The sequence below is a fragment of the Gymnoscopelus braueri genome, assembly GCF_963280865.1.
Source record: "Gymnoscopelus braueri genome assembly, chromosome: 13".
Classification (NCBI taxonomy): Eukaryota; Metazoa; Chordata; class Actinopteri; order Myctophiformes; family Myctophidae; genus Gymnoscopelus; species Gymnoscopelus braueri.
The window spans coordinates 37,946,656-37,961,251 of NC_137615.1; the positions used below are offsets into that span (position 1 = coordinate 37,946,656).

The 14,596-nt window shown below is 38.4% G+C and overlaps 2 protein-coding genes across 2 annotated transcripts; both read left to right on the forward strand.

Annotated features, from left to right (window-relative positions):
- Window positions 1-3,793: 3,793 nt before the first annotated feature.
- On the forward strand, window positions 3,794-8,545 carry LOC308098259 (actin-like; the record flags this gene model as incomplete). The annotated part of the gene is made up of 6 exons (XM_080446540.1): window positions 3,794-3,875; window positions 4,002-4,160; window positions 4,686-4,868; window positions 5,286-5,489; window positions 6,857-6,949; window positions 8,423-8,545. 6 exons carry the CDS (start codon window positions 3,794-3,796, stop codon window positions 8,437-8,439), a joined length of 738 nt encoding a protein of 245 aa, XP_080302666.1. The 3' UTR covers window positions 8,440-8,545.
- Window positions 8,546-9,444: 899 nt separating this feature from the next.
- Window positions 9,445-13,852, forward strand: LOC308097921 (actin, cytoskeletal 3-like). Its single transcript, XM_080446060.1, has 5 exons — window positions 9,445-9,487; window positions 9,991-10,173; window positions 10,591-10,794; window positions 12,162-12,254; window positions 13,730-13,852. Exons 1-5 carry the CDS (start codon window positions 9,451-9,453, stop codon window positions 13,744-13,746), a joined length of 534 nt encoding a protein of 177 aa, XP_080302186.1. The 5' UTR covers window positions 9,445-9,450; the 3' UTR covers window positions 13,747-13,852.
- Window positions 13,853-14,596: the final 744 nt, after the last annotated feature.

Here is a 14,596-nt window from a genome sequence, read left to right on the forward strand (position 1 = left end):
AGGCCACTTGAGCACTTTAAACCTATTTACAAATACATTGGATATTTGAAAATAGCCGATCTATAAGCTCACAATGCGTCGCAGCTATTTTCAAAATTTCTATTGTTTAAACCAATGGTTTAAACAACATTAGGAAACAAGGCCAAATAAGCAACTATACACAAATAAGCCCAAAAAACGCAACCCGCAAGAGTTTACAAGCTGATGGGAAAATATGGCACATATTTTATCAGCATCCATTTTAAAGACTGAACATCACTTTACATTTTCTGGGCCTCTACATTTTTAAGTGTCACGACAAGTGGAAATTTCCATTTCACCTTATGAACATAACATTGACTAAAACTACCTAAACTTGTTTAAAAACAGGATACGAGGCGTAGGCTGAAAAGTAAATGTCAAACTGTCTGAACTTTAACTGAACTTTCCCACCTGTCCACATCCTGTCTGCACCGTGTGCATAGTGGTGGTTTTTGCTAGAAAGTTGACATGCACCTCTTAACCCTTGTTGTCTTGCCTCCACGTGTGCCCTAACAGACCACCACGGCAACCACTTAGCACACCTTATGACACTGACGTCGAAATTGACAAACCGGGCACGGAGTCATAGCCATCCTGTATACTGCAGGCTTGTGTGTCTCGAGTGGCCCGTCGAAAGCGTCCGAACCGGGCACGGAGTCCAAGTCATCCGGTATACTCCAGGCTTGGGTGTTTGTGTGGTATTGGTTCCCTGACCGGGAATTTGTGCATGGCATTTTGGTGTTTACCTATGTCCCCAGCATACTGCTATAACAATTGTGTGTACTTTGTGAACGGTTAAGAGCGCATGCCATTTTGGTGTTTACCAATCTCCCCAGCGTTCTTGATCTAATAACTTTGTGTTTTATGTCATATCTGTCCTCAGAGGTTGCAGTGTTGCATTCTCAGATTGTATTCATCCCAGACGTTCAGGTTTGAACAGGGATGAATTTGTGCATGGTTGATATAGCATTGATATCTGGTGTCATATATATATATAATATATTATATTATATTGTATTATAATATGTATAATTATGTTATGTATTATATGTATATAATGGTTGATGCAATGTGCGCGTTGTAACACGCTATTATTATTCTATAACGATATAGATATTTTTAATGATCCATTTCCAACCTACATTGGATCTGGGACACCTGGTTGGAATATAAAAAAATTGGGAAATTGATTTTAATACAAAAAAATCAATATTTGTGTTGTAGCCCCATATTCCTCTCTTCCCGTGCAAGAGGGTGTGTGTGGGTTTTTAGAAATTGTAGGAATTGAATGAACGTTTGAGGCACGTTCTCCATTTATCGTGTGCTCACAAACAGATCACCGGCCAACGTTTGTGTCCCTAAACCGGACAGTCTGTTGGTTCAAAGGTCATTTATTGGGACTTTACACACTCCACTTAACTGATTGGGGAGGTATATTTTATTAAGTTTTGGACACTGCTCTCCTTGTGAAGGAAAGTGCCCGTTGCACTGATATATGTGGTAAACTGCATTGAATAATTAAACTCACTGTAGTCTCCACTGGGGGTTTCTCTGGAAGATGTTTATATATTTTAAAATCACAAGGAAATAAAAAGATTTACAGATTTCGTTAACCACATGTATAGCAATAGTCTTTTTCCTTTGATCATAAAGCCCAGTAGGATTACAATAGACACAGCTACTTTGATAGATAATATATTTACAAATTACATTGACAGCAAAATAACATGGGAGTGTGTGTGTGTGTGTGTGTGTGTGTGTGTGTGTGTGTGTGTGTGTGTGTGTGTGTATATATATATATATATATATATATATATATATATATATATATATATATATATACTAGGGCATTAACAGAATATTCGAATATTCGACTATCAAAACCACTATTCGACCACTGTAATCAAAGTCAATTATTCTATAAAAAATAAAATAAAAAAAATGTTTTAGTTCTTTTTAGATATTTTTTTTTCAGTGGCTTTTCTACAGCAGACACGCAGCTGTGAGCTCTGGTGTGACATCAACTCGCATTCCTTGAGTCGAGTCGTCAATGCCATTAAAAAAATAATATATATATATATATATATATATATATATTTTTTTTTTTTATAATCAAATCGATTAATCGAATATTCGAATACTTATAGGTGATATCTTTTTTTTAATAATCAAATAGATTAATCAAATATTCGAATACTTATAGGTCGAATAATTCGAATGCTAAAAATCACTATTCGTGAATGCCCTAATATATACACACACACAACACACACATGTCCAGTAAAGTACAAATGCCTCAAAAGTGCAGTACTTGAGCACTTGAGTATTTACTCACCTCTGTAATTTAATTCATGAATCCCAGGTACAATTCTCTTTTGGACTCCTCTTAGGACATGATTATGTCTCCTACAGACTACGGTACTTTACAGGTCACACTTGGACCATTGATATGCAGGAGTAGGCAGCTTTACGTTTGTAAACGGTGCGAATGGGGCAGCCAATGTATCACTGCAGTAACGTCACCGGCGGCCAGCGGCTGTGTCTATTGTTGTCGGAGCAGAATATGTTTTTCTGGCAAATCTTGCCCAGGAGTTTCAGCAGCTATACGGGGCAGGCAGGGCCTTCACTGACCGGGCCATGGTCCCACTGGCCCTCATGACGCTACGCCAGGGATCTGCGCTGCCAAGTGGGCACTACATGGCCGCGGGCGCTAGAGGTGAGGCCCGCGCAGCGGGCCGAACTTCTAGTTAACACAAACAGGAGGCACAGCACAGCACAGCACTCACACACGAACCACTTAAAAAGACAATAAGGTAACATAAGGCAGTAGCGAGTCAGTAATAAGGCAGCATACGCAGTAGGGAGTGATAAGGCAGCATCAGGGCATTAATTCACACATTGTGATGCATTGTGAGCTTGGAGATCCATTGTTAGCTTTTAGGAATTTAGCCCCATTTGACACCTCTCCCTCAGCAGCAATTGGAGCTATTGTCAGCTGTTCGGACTCCTAACTCCACTTGAGCTGGATTTCTGTTCGGACAAAACTCCTAACTCCACTTGAGCTGGATTTGGGTAAAGTGTTGATAATATAATGACACATGCAAGTATCTGACAATATATAAAGTCACTATACCAACTTTGATGAGGCAGTATTGCTTTGTTTTTAAAATATAAGGTTTTCTTCGTTTCCTGAAAAACGTATATTTTGTTTTTTCATTTACTGAAAAATTAGCGTTTTGGAGTTAGCTGGTTGCTGCTGGACAGCAGATATATGCTAAAGCTATACAAGAACACATACCTGAGATACACAAAGTTTCTGAAGGCCTGCAGACGATCTTCCGACATCTCATGACACTGTTGCTGTTATTATCCTGTTAAGTGACATTTATTTTTTTTAACTTCACGACACTCTGTCTGCCATATTGAAATCTGTAACACGCCCCTCCAGAGCATGGGAAGTTGGGAAGAGATAGCGAACCAATCATCAAAAAGTCCTGCAAAATGTCCACATTTTGAAGGAACTTCCTTTTTTTAAATGTACAACTGGGCTGTTACCCCAGTCAATAAGGCAGTATGAGCCGGTCAGCAATAAGGCAGCATAAGGCAGTAGGGAGTCAGTATAAGGGAGCATAAGACAGTAGGGAGTCAATAATAAGTTAGCATAAGGCAGTAGGGAGTCGGTAACTCATGACCTATTATTGACTTATTACAGTCACTCAATTTAAGTAAAACAAAAAGTATTAATACCATTTTTCATCATCTAGAATAGATCATGTTTGAGACCTTCAAATCCCCTGCCATGTATCTGGCCACCCAAGCAGTTATGTCTCTCTATGCCTCTGGTCGGACCACTGGTAAGTGTTAGTATACTATTCAGAAAATGTAACCAAATTGATCCGTAATTTGTGTCAGATACAGTGCTGTGGAGAAGCACTGGTCTCTGTGGCCCCAGTAACTAATTTAACTTCTTGTTTCTCCAGGTATTGTGATGGACTCTGGTGATGGTGGGACCCATGCAGTGCCCATCTACGATGGCTACGCTCTGCCTCATGCCATCGTTAGACTGGAATGGGCAGGCAGGGACCTCACTGATTATATGATGAAAATGCTGAGAGACAGAGGCTATGGTTTCATCAGAGGCTAATGGTTTCACCACTCCTGGTACGTATTATTCAGAGGCATAAGGTGGGAATTAATGCTGTATTTGCTAACTTTTGTGTGGAAGGAAACAGTAAAGCATGAGATTGATTAGGAATATCTTATATTAATACTGGCTTATGGGTGGATGGTGGACGTCTGGATTTGATCGGCCAACAAATGTTGTAACATAACATCCGGATTTGACTGGCCAAGCTTCGCATGATGTAGCTGAAAGCAGGCTGAAAATGTATATGTTCAGGCCACGTAGCAGCCTGAACATCTATTTCTAAAAGGCCTTTGGTTTTTGATTTTTGTGCTGCACTGACTGTAATGTAAATCTATTTTCCCATTTAGTTTTTCATTTAACTTACTCTAACTTTCTATTTGTTTGTAATTTGTCAAGCCTCTTAATGTTTTTGTATTGCACTTTGAATTGTGTTGTTGTTGAACTGTGCTATACAATTAAACTTGTAGTGCCTATTTTGTATCTGATAAGTACGATCCGACCCCTCTCTCTTGTACAGCGGAGCGTGAGATTGTGCGCAACATGAAGGAGGAACTATGCTATGTGGCATTGGACTTTGAACAGGAGATGAAGAGCAGTTCCAACTCTTCCTCACTGGAGAAGCACTACGAGCTGCCTGATGGTCAGGAGATCACCATTGGCAACGAAAGGTTCCACTGCCCAGAGATGCTCTTCCAGCCCGGTTAGTTGTACAGTATAGTACCACTACTGATGATGGTACAGTATTAATATGGGAAGTAATAACAGGAGTATAGTCCTACATCACTGACTTGAAAACAAGCAATTAAAAGTGTAACAATAATCTCTACATCTGCAGCCATTATTTGGGCCAGGATGCTCATGTAATTTGTAATTCAAAGCCTTTCTGTGCATTACTTTCTTGATATAGTATGATAGATTTGTTTTACTGCAGTTTCTGTTGTGTGTTGTCCTTGTTTTGTAACAGTTATGCACTGTTGGACAATTATGTTTCAGTACAAATGCACACTGTCACTGTTATTGAACTGTTATTTTATTATGGATAATCTAACATCTAGTGTAGGCCTATCTAAAGGTTAGATTCTAACCATTACTCTGTGCCTCTGTCTCTCTTACTCAGGAGAGGCATATTCTTTCCTGGATCCAGGTAAAAAAAAATTAGGGATCCATGAGACCATCTACAATAGCATTGTGAAGTGTGACATGGATTTCCATAAGCAACTGTACAACAACATAGTGCTGTCCGGCACCACCATGTTCCCAGGTTTTGCTGACCGCATGCAGAAGGAGATTTCTGCTCTTGTTCCTCCCGCCATCAAAACAAGTAAGGGTACCTGCTGCATGCATACAGTACATACACAAACTTTAGTACACACGGAACACAACAATTTGATATTGTCAGCTGAAGTAGGCCTATCCGTAATGTCTCCAGGTAATTTTACATTTAGGTCAATCTTAAAGAGCCATACTGGTGGTAAGGAATATTTAGGGCCATTCTCTACAAATCACTGTATACTTGACATTATTGCAAACAAGACTTAATTGAGATAGACAATCCAACATGCCCAAAATAACAAAAAAAGTTGTTATTGTTGTGTTTTAATGCATTTCAAAGTGCAGATTCATTTGAAAACTCAAGCCAAACAGCCATAATTTACTAACTGCACAATTACAGTATGTTTCGTCAACATTAAATAGATTATTCAGGTATGTTAAGTATACAACATTTTTTATACTGATTGTAATAAATACAGTACAACCATAGACTACAATAATACATCTAATGCACAACCTCTTTTGGGACTGCAGCTCCTTATCCAATTGGAACTTTCAAACACAAATTGTGTCTCCTTATTGATCACAAACGGCAAACAAAGGTAAATAATAATAATTTGTTTCAAGAATACAGTAACAAGCATTAACCCTGCAAGACCCGGATATATTTCTACTTACAAAAAAAAATTGTCAACCTTTCAGATGGTGTTTTAGGAGTACTTTGGAGAGGAAAATATAATGTTTTTAAAAAAAAATAGTTTTCGTAAGGTTTTATTGAAATGTTGTAATATTACAACAGTGGGTCTAACGGGTAGCAGAATTTCCTATAGGCCATTTTACTCACTGTCAGAATAGCATGGCAAATGTCTATATACTTCACTAAAACAACTTAAGGGTTCATTTATATGGTTATGGTTTATCATTTGGCCTCAGAACAGTATACATTATGAATAATATTGGGCCTCAGAACAGTACATTATGAATAATAACATCAATAAGCCATATTTTTAAGAATTTTGATTTTATTAAAAGAACAAAATGAAAAACAGTACAATGAATGTACTAAAGAAACCTAATTACAATATACACTGGTCACAATGTGATGCAAACAGCCCTCCACCGAAGACCAATTCACACCTGCTCAAAATGAAACGGGCACCCCCTCTCATCCATCTATTTGAACACCATTTACAATCACTTGCTTTTTAGCAGTGATAGTCCCAGAAACAGTTTCGGTCTCCTGAAATCAGCTACAGGGGCATATCGTGTGTTGGCTTCCCAGTACATTCGGCATCCATTCATTTGTACAAGGCCCATGTTCAGATGCATGCCCATCATTTGCTCTATTTCTTTTCCACTTGTGTTAACTGATGTTCCTGTTGTTTGAAGGCTGTACACATTTGTGTTTGTTGTCAGGGAGTCAATCATGTCTTCGGACACAAACCGGCGGAAGTACTGCAGTGGTGTGTGGAGTGAACTCACATCTTCAGTCAAAGGTGGACCAGAAAAGTCTGTATTAGGGCTGATGAAGGTCTTCTTCTGCCACTGATATCTTTCACTGGGTTTGGCGTGTTTGGCCGGTTGGGGGGGGGGCAGTGGGTCAGTGGGTTCACTGGGTTCACTGGGTGGATGGTTTTCTTTGGACTCCTCTCCACAGGCCTCTTCATCCGACTCTTCATCAGTTTCAGTAAAGTCGATGTCCACATCACTCTCTCCATTCATTACAATATCCAACACATCCCTTGCAGTGAAGCGAGGCTCTCTCCTTGCTTGTGGCATTCTGAAATGAAAATAAAGAAATACCATTAGTACATTAGTACTAGCACATCTCACTGCAGGTACATATTTCACAAGTCACACAATACTGTCTGGCCAACCTATTGTACTTTGCTTATCCTCACAAGTGGCATCAGTGATGATGGTACTTAGCACCATCAGTGATGAATGATGATGCTTAGCCTAACAAAGGGATTGGGGATGACTGTAAGTGGGCAATCCCAACACCCATCACATGAACAATGATGAGAGATTCTTAACTGGGCGACTCCCATATGAACAATTACCATACACTGATTGCTAACCACAAACATTACCAAAATGTTTTGCTAAAACATTATAGGCAATGACATGTTATAAGCTAATGATGCAGTATATTTGTCTTCGAGTACAATTGGTTACAATATACAAATTGGTATATATATATATATATATATATATATATATATATATATATATATATATATATATATATATATATATACACACACACACACACACACACACACACACACACACACACACACACACACACATACCAATTTGTATGTTTTAACCAATTGTACTCGAAGACAAATATACTGCTTTAGCTTATAAGTTATAACATTTCATTGCCTATAATGTTTTAGCAAAACATTTTGGTAATGTTTGTGGTTATTTGTGGTATATATATATATATAGTAATGCAATGTGGGGAAAATACACATAATTGTATAAATGTATTGTGAAAACTATAAGACTCCACTTAGCCAGGTGAACAGGTGGCATTGCTATTTGCTACCACTATGACCCAGAGTTGTAAAAAAACAACAAGTATAAAGCATGCTCTAATTTACATTTGGGGGATATCTTTCCCAATAATATCATATGTACATGTTCTAGACATTCTAATGATCACCAAAAAAATTATTGCAGACATTTTACTTACTTTTTTGTGAGAAATCCTGTCCAGTGAAAAAGAGATTGTTCTTCCTTCAAGGATTTTCAAGTTGTGACTTTTCCTGCCTCTGTGGGGGGTATTTATATGCAAATATCCCGGCCAATGACATTGCAAGACTAAACAATAGGATCCAATGATGATGTTTAGGTGAAAGAATAACAGGAAAACAAATGATTTATACCATGTTTTTGATAAAATACAAATGTTGTAATATTACAACTGCGGGTCTTGGAGGGTTAATCTTATGAACTCTCCCTACTCTGCAGATCATGGCTCCTCCTGATAGGAAATACTCTGTGTGGATCGGTGGTTCCATCCTGGCTTCTCTGTCCACCTTCCATCAGATGTGGATCAGCAAGCAGGAGTATGACGAGTCCGGCCCATCGTCCACCGCTGGTGTTTCTAGAGAGACAAACTCTCCATGCATCCCATTCACTGCTTACCAACCAAGGGAAAAGCAAACATACAAAAATATACTGTATATTCTGTGAACCCACATGGGATATCCTTTTGGTTTTCTTTTTCTTTGTACAGCCTACATGAACTGGTAATTAGTACCCATTTCGGGGCTGTGAGTGTGATGCAAGGAGTTCACATTCGACCCTGCATGTCATCATGCTTTAATAGGTGGTTTAATTGAAGGACCTAAAGAGAATAAGCATGTTATTATTAAGTTGATAAGTCAAGATATCACTGATGTCTCTTGTACGTAAATGGGCTGTTACCCCAGTCAATAAGGCAGTATGAGCCGGTCAGCAATAAGGCAGCATAAGGCAGTAGGGAGTCAGTATAAGGGAGCATAAGACAGTAGGGAGTCAATAATAAGTTAGCATAAGGCAGTAGGGAGTCGGTAACTCATGACCTATTATTGACTTATTACAGTCACTCAATTTAAGTAAAACAAAAAGTATTAATACCATTTTTCATCATCTAGAATAGATCATGTTTGAGACCTTCAAATCCCCTGCCATGTATCTGGCCACCCAAGCAGTTATGTCTCTCTATGCCTCTGGTCGGACCACTGGTAAGTGTTAGTATACTATTCAGAAAATGTAACCAAATTGATCCGTAATTTGTGTCAGATACAGTGCTGTGGAGAAGCACTGGTCTCTGTGGCCCCAGTAACTAATTTAACTTCTTGTTTCTCCAGGTATTGTGATGGACTCTGGTGATGGTGGGACCCATGCAGTGCCCATCTACGATGGCTACGCTCTGCCTCATGCCATCGTTAGACTGGAATGGGCAGGCAGGGACCTCACTGATTATATGATGAAAATGCTGAGAGACAGAGGCTATGGTTTCATCAGAGGCTAATGGTTTCACCACTCCTGGTACGTATTATTCAGAGGCATAAGGTGGGAATTAATGCTGTATTTGCTAACTTTTGTGTGGAAGGAAACAGTAAAGCATGAGATTGATTAGGAATATCTTAGATTAATACTGGCTTATGGGTGGATGGTGGACGTCTGGATTTGATCGGCCAACAAATGTTGTAACATAACATCCGGATTTGACTGGCCAAGCTTCGCATGATGTAGCTGAAAGCAGGCTGAAAATGTATATGTTCAGGCCACGTAGCAGCCTGAACATCTATTTCTAAAAGGCCTTTGGTTTTTGATTTTTGTGCTGCACTGACTGTAATGTAAATCTATTTTCCCATTTAGTTTTTCATTTAACTTACTCTAACTTTCTATTTGTTTGTAATTTGTCAAGCCTCTTAATGTTTTTGTATTGCACTTTGAATTGTGTTGTTGTTGAACTGTGCTATACAATTAAACTTGTAGTGCCTATTTTGTATCTGATAAGTACGATCCGACCCCTCTCTCTTGTACAGCGGAGCGTGAGATTGTGCGCAACATGAAGGAGGAACTATGCTATGTGGCATTGGACTTTGAACAGGAGATGAAGAGCAGTTCCAACTCTTCCTCACTGGAGAAGCACTACGAGCTGCCTGATGGTCAGGAGATCACCATTGGCAACGAAAGGTTCCACTGCCCAGAGATGCTCTTCCAGCCCGGTTAGTTGTACAGTATAGTACCACTACTGATGATGGTACAGTATTAATATGGGAAGTAATAACAGGAGTATAGTCCTACATCACTGACTTGAAAACAAGCAATTAAAAGTGTAACAATAATCTCTACATCTGCAGCCATTATTTGGGCCAGGATGCTCATGTAATTTGTAATTCAAAGCCTTTCTGTGCATTACTTTCTTGATATAGTATGATAGATTTGTTTTACTGCAGTTTCTGTTGTGTGTTGTCCTTGTTTTGTAACAGTTATGCACTGTTGGACAATTATGTTTCAGTACAAATGCACACTGTCACTGTTATTGAACTGTTATTTTATTATGGATAATCTAACATCTAGTGTAGGCCTATCTAAAGGTTAGATTCTAACCATTACTCTGTGCCTCTGTCTCTCTTACTCAGGAGAGGCATATTCTTTCCTGGATCCAGGTAAAAAAAAATTAGGGATCCATGAGACCATCTACAATAGCATTGTGAAGTGTGACATGGATTTCCATAAGCAACTGTACAACAACATAGTGCTGTCCGGCACCACCATGTTCCCAGGTTTTGCTGACCGCATGCAGAAGGAGATTTCTGCTCTTGTTCCTCCCGCCATCAAAACAAGTAAGGGTACCTGCTGCATGCATACAGTACATACACAAACTTTAGTACACACGGAACACAACAATTTGATATTGTCAGCTGAAGTAGGCCTATCCGTAATGTCTCCAGGTAATTTTACATTTAGGTCAATCTTAAAGAGCCATACTGGTGGTAAGGAATATTTAGGGCCATTCTCTACAAATCACTGTATACTTGACATTATTGCAAACAAGACTTAATTGAGATAGACAATCCAACATGCCCAAAATAACAAAAAAAGTTGTTATTGTTGTGTTTTAATGCATTTCAAAGTGCAGATTCATTTGAAAACTCAAGCCAAACAGCCATAATTTACTAACTGCACAATTACAGTATGTTTCGTCAACATTAAATAGATTATTCAGGTATGTTAAGTATACAACATTTTTTATACTGATTGTAATAAATACAGTACAACCATAGACTACAATAATACATCTAATGCACAACCTCTTTTGGGACTGCAGCTCCTTATCCAATTGGAACTTTCAAACACAAATTGTGTCTCCTTATTGATCACAAACGGCAAACAAAGGTAAATAATAATAATTTGTTTCAAGAATACAGTAACAAGCATTAACCCTGCAAGACCCGGATATATTTCTACTTACAAAAAAAAATTGTCAACCTTTCAGATGGTGTTTTAGGAGTACTTTGGAGAGGAAAATATAATGTTTTTAAAAAAAAATAGTTTTCGTAAGGTTTTATTGAAATGTTGTAATATTACAACAGTGGGTCTAACGGGTAGCAGAATTTCCTATAGGCCATTTTACTCACTGTCAGAATAGCATGGCAAATGTCTATATACTTCACTAAAACAACTTAAGGGTTCATTTATATGGTTATGGTTTATCATTTGGCCTCAGAACAGTATACATTATGAATAATATTGGGCCTCAGAACAGTACATTATGAATAATAACATCAATAAGCCATATTTTTAAGAATTTTGATTTTATTAAAAGAACAAAATGAAAAACAGTACAATGAATGTACTAAAGAAACCTAATTACAATATACACTGGTCACAATGTGATGCAAACAGCCCTCCACCGAAGACCAATTCACACCTGCTCAAAATGAAACGGGCACCCCCTCTCATCCATCTATTTGAACACCATTTACAATCACTTGCTTTTTAGCAGTGATAGTCCCAGAAACAGTTTCGGTCTCCTGAAATCAGCTACAGGGGCATATCGTGTGTTGGCTTCCCAGTACATTCGGCATCCATTCATTTGTACAAGGCCCATGTTCAGATGCATGCCCATCATTTGCTCTATTTCTTTTCCACTTGTGTTAACTGATGTTCCTGTTGTTTGAAGGCTGTACACATTTGTGTTTGTTGTCAGGGAGTCAATCATGTCTTCGGACACAAACCGGCGGAAGTACTGCAGTGGTGTGTGGAGTGAACTCACATCTTCAGTCAAAGGTGGACCAGAAAAGTCTGTATTAGGGCTGATGAAGGTCTTCTTCTGCCACTGATATCTTTCACTGGGTTTGGCGTGTTTGGCCGGTTGGGGGGGGGGCAGTGGGTCAGTGGGTTCACTGGGTTCACTGGGTGGATGGTTTTCTTTGGACTCCTCTCCACAGGCCTCTTCATCCGACTCTTCATCAGTTTCAGTAAAGTCGATGTCCACATCACTCTCTCCATTCATTACAATATCCAACACATCCCTTGCAGTGAAGCGAGGCTCTCTCCTTGCTTGTGGCATTCTGAAATGAAAATAAAGAAATACCATTAGTACATTAGTACTAGCACATCTCACTGCAGGTACATATTTCACAAGTCACACAATACTGTCTGGCCAACCTATTGTACTTTGCTTATCCTCACAAGTGGCATCAGTGATGATGGTACTTAGCACCATCAGTGATGAATGATGATGCTTAGCCTAACAAAGGGATTGGGGATGACTGTAAGTGGGCAATCCCAACACCCATCACATGAACAATGATGAGAGATTCTTAACTGGGCGACTCCCATATGAACAATTACCATACACTGATTGCTAACCACAAACATTACCAAAATGTTTTGCTAAAACATTATAGGCAATGACATGTTATAAGCTAATGATGCAGTATATTTGTCTTCGAGTACAATTGGTTACAATATACAAATTGGTATATATATATATATATATATATATATATATATATATATATATATATATATATATATATATATATATATACACACACACACACACACACACACACACACACACACACACACACACACACACATACCAATTTGTATGTTTTAACCAATTGTACTCGAAGACAAATATACTGCTTTAGCTTATAAGTTATAACATTTCATTGCCTATAATGTTTTAGCAAAACATTTTGGTAATGTTTGTGGTTATTTGTGGTATATATATATATATAGTAATGCAATGTGGGGAAAATACACATAATTGTATAAATGTATTGTGAAAACTATAAGACTCCACTTAGCCAGGTGAACAGGTGGCATTGCTATTTGCTACCACTATGACCCAGAGTTGTAAAAAAACAACAAGTATAAAGCATGCTCTAATTTACATTTGGGGGATATCTTTCCCAATAATATCATATGTACATGTTCTAGACATTCTAATGATCACCAAAAAAATTATTGCAGACATTTTACTTACTTTTTTGTGAGAAATCCTGTCCAGTGAAAAAGAGATTGTTCTTCCTTCAAGGATTTTCAAGTTGTGACTTTTCCTGCCTCTGTGGGGGGTATTTATATGCAAATATCCCGGCCAATGACATTGCAAGACTAAACAATAGGATCCAATGATGATGTTTAGGTGAAAGAATAACAGGAAAACAAATGATTTATACCATGTTTTTGATAAAATACAAATGTTGTAATATTACAACTGCGGGTCTTGGAGGGTTAATCTTATGAACTCTCCCTACTCTGCAGATCATGGCTCCTCCTGATAGGAAATACTCTGTGTGGATCGGTGGTTCCATCCTGGCTTCTCTGTCCACCTTCCATCAGATGTGGATCAGCAAGCAGGAGTATGACGAGTCCGGCCCATCGTCCACCGCTGGTGTTTCTAGAGAGACAAACTCTCCATGCATCCCATTCACTGCTTACCAACCAAGGGAAAAGCAAACATACAAAAATATACTGTATATTCTGTGAACCCACATGGGATATCCTTTTGGTTTTCTTTTTCTTTGTACAGCCTACATGAACTGGTAATTAGTACCCATTTCGGGGCTGTGAGTGTGATGCAAGGAGTTCACATTCGACCCTGCATGTCATCATGCTTTAATAGGTGGTTTAATTGAAGGACCTAAAGAGAATAAGCATGTTATTATTAAGTTGATAAGTCAAGATATCACTGATGTCTCTTGTACGTAAATGAGGAGAAATAGCGTGATTCTGAGCTGCATGCCCACAATATGCCAGCAGCAGCAGCAGCACAGCTACAGAAGGATATCTATGTGTTACACCTCTCATTTCTATGGAAGTTTTTACTTGATTAGTTGAAAGCCACAAAACACAACTGACAAATGTGTGACTTCATTCACATGAATGTATTTTACTATTTTACTAGTTGATTTGTGTTGTGTAAAGTCATATCCACAAAAATATATTATGTCTTCTTACATTTTTACACTTTTATGGATCCATTTCTGCATGTCGAGTGATATTTGCATTTTTGTGAAAATGTGTCCAATTTGTACCACAGCAATCTGTACAATTCAGCCCACAAATGCACTTTGTTACTTGCAACCTGCAAAAACTAAATTGACAGATGTATTTAGGCTACTACCCACA

Coding starts and splice junctions, on each gene's coding strand:
- LOC308097921 (XM_080446060.1), top strand. CDS start 9,451: ATGGTTTCATCAGAGGCTAATGGTTTCACCACTCCTG. Junction 9,488..9,990: donor TAATGGTTTCACCACTCCTG/GTACGTATTATT, acceptor TCTCTTGTACAG/CGGAGCGTGAGATTGTGCGC. Junction 10,795..12,161: donor TCCTCCCGCCATCAAAACAA/GTAAGGGTACCT, acceptor GTTTGTTGTCAG/GGAGTCAATCATGTCTTCGG.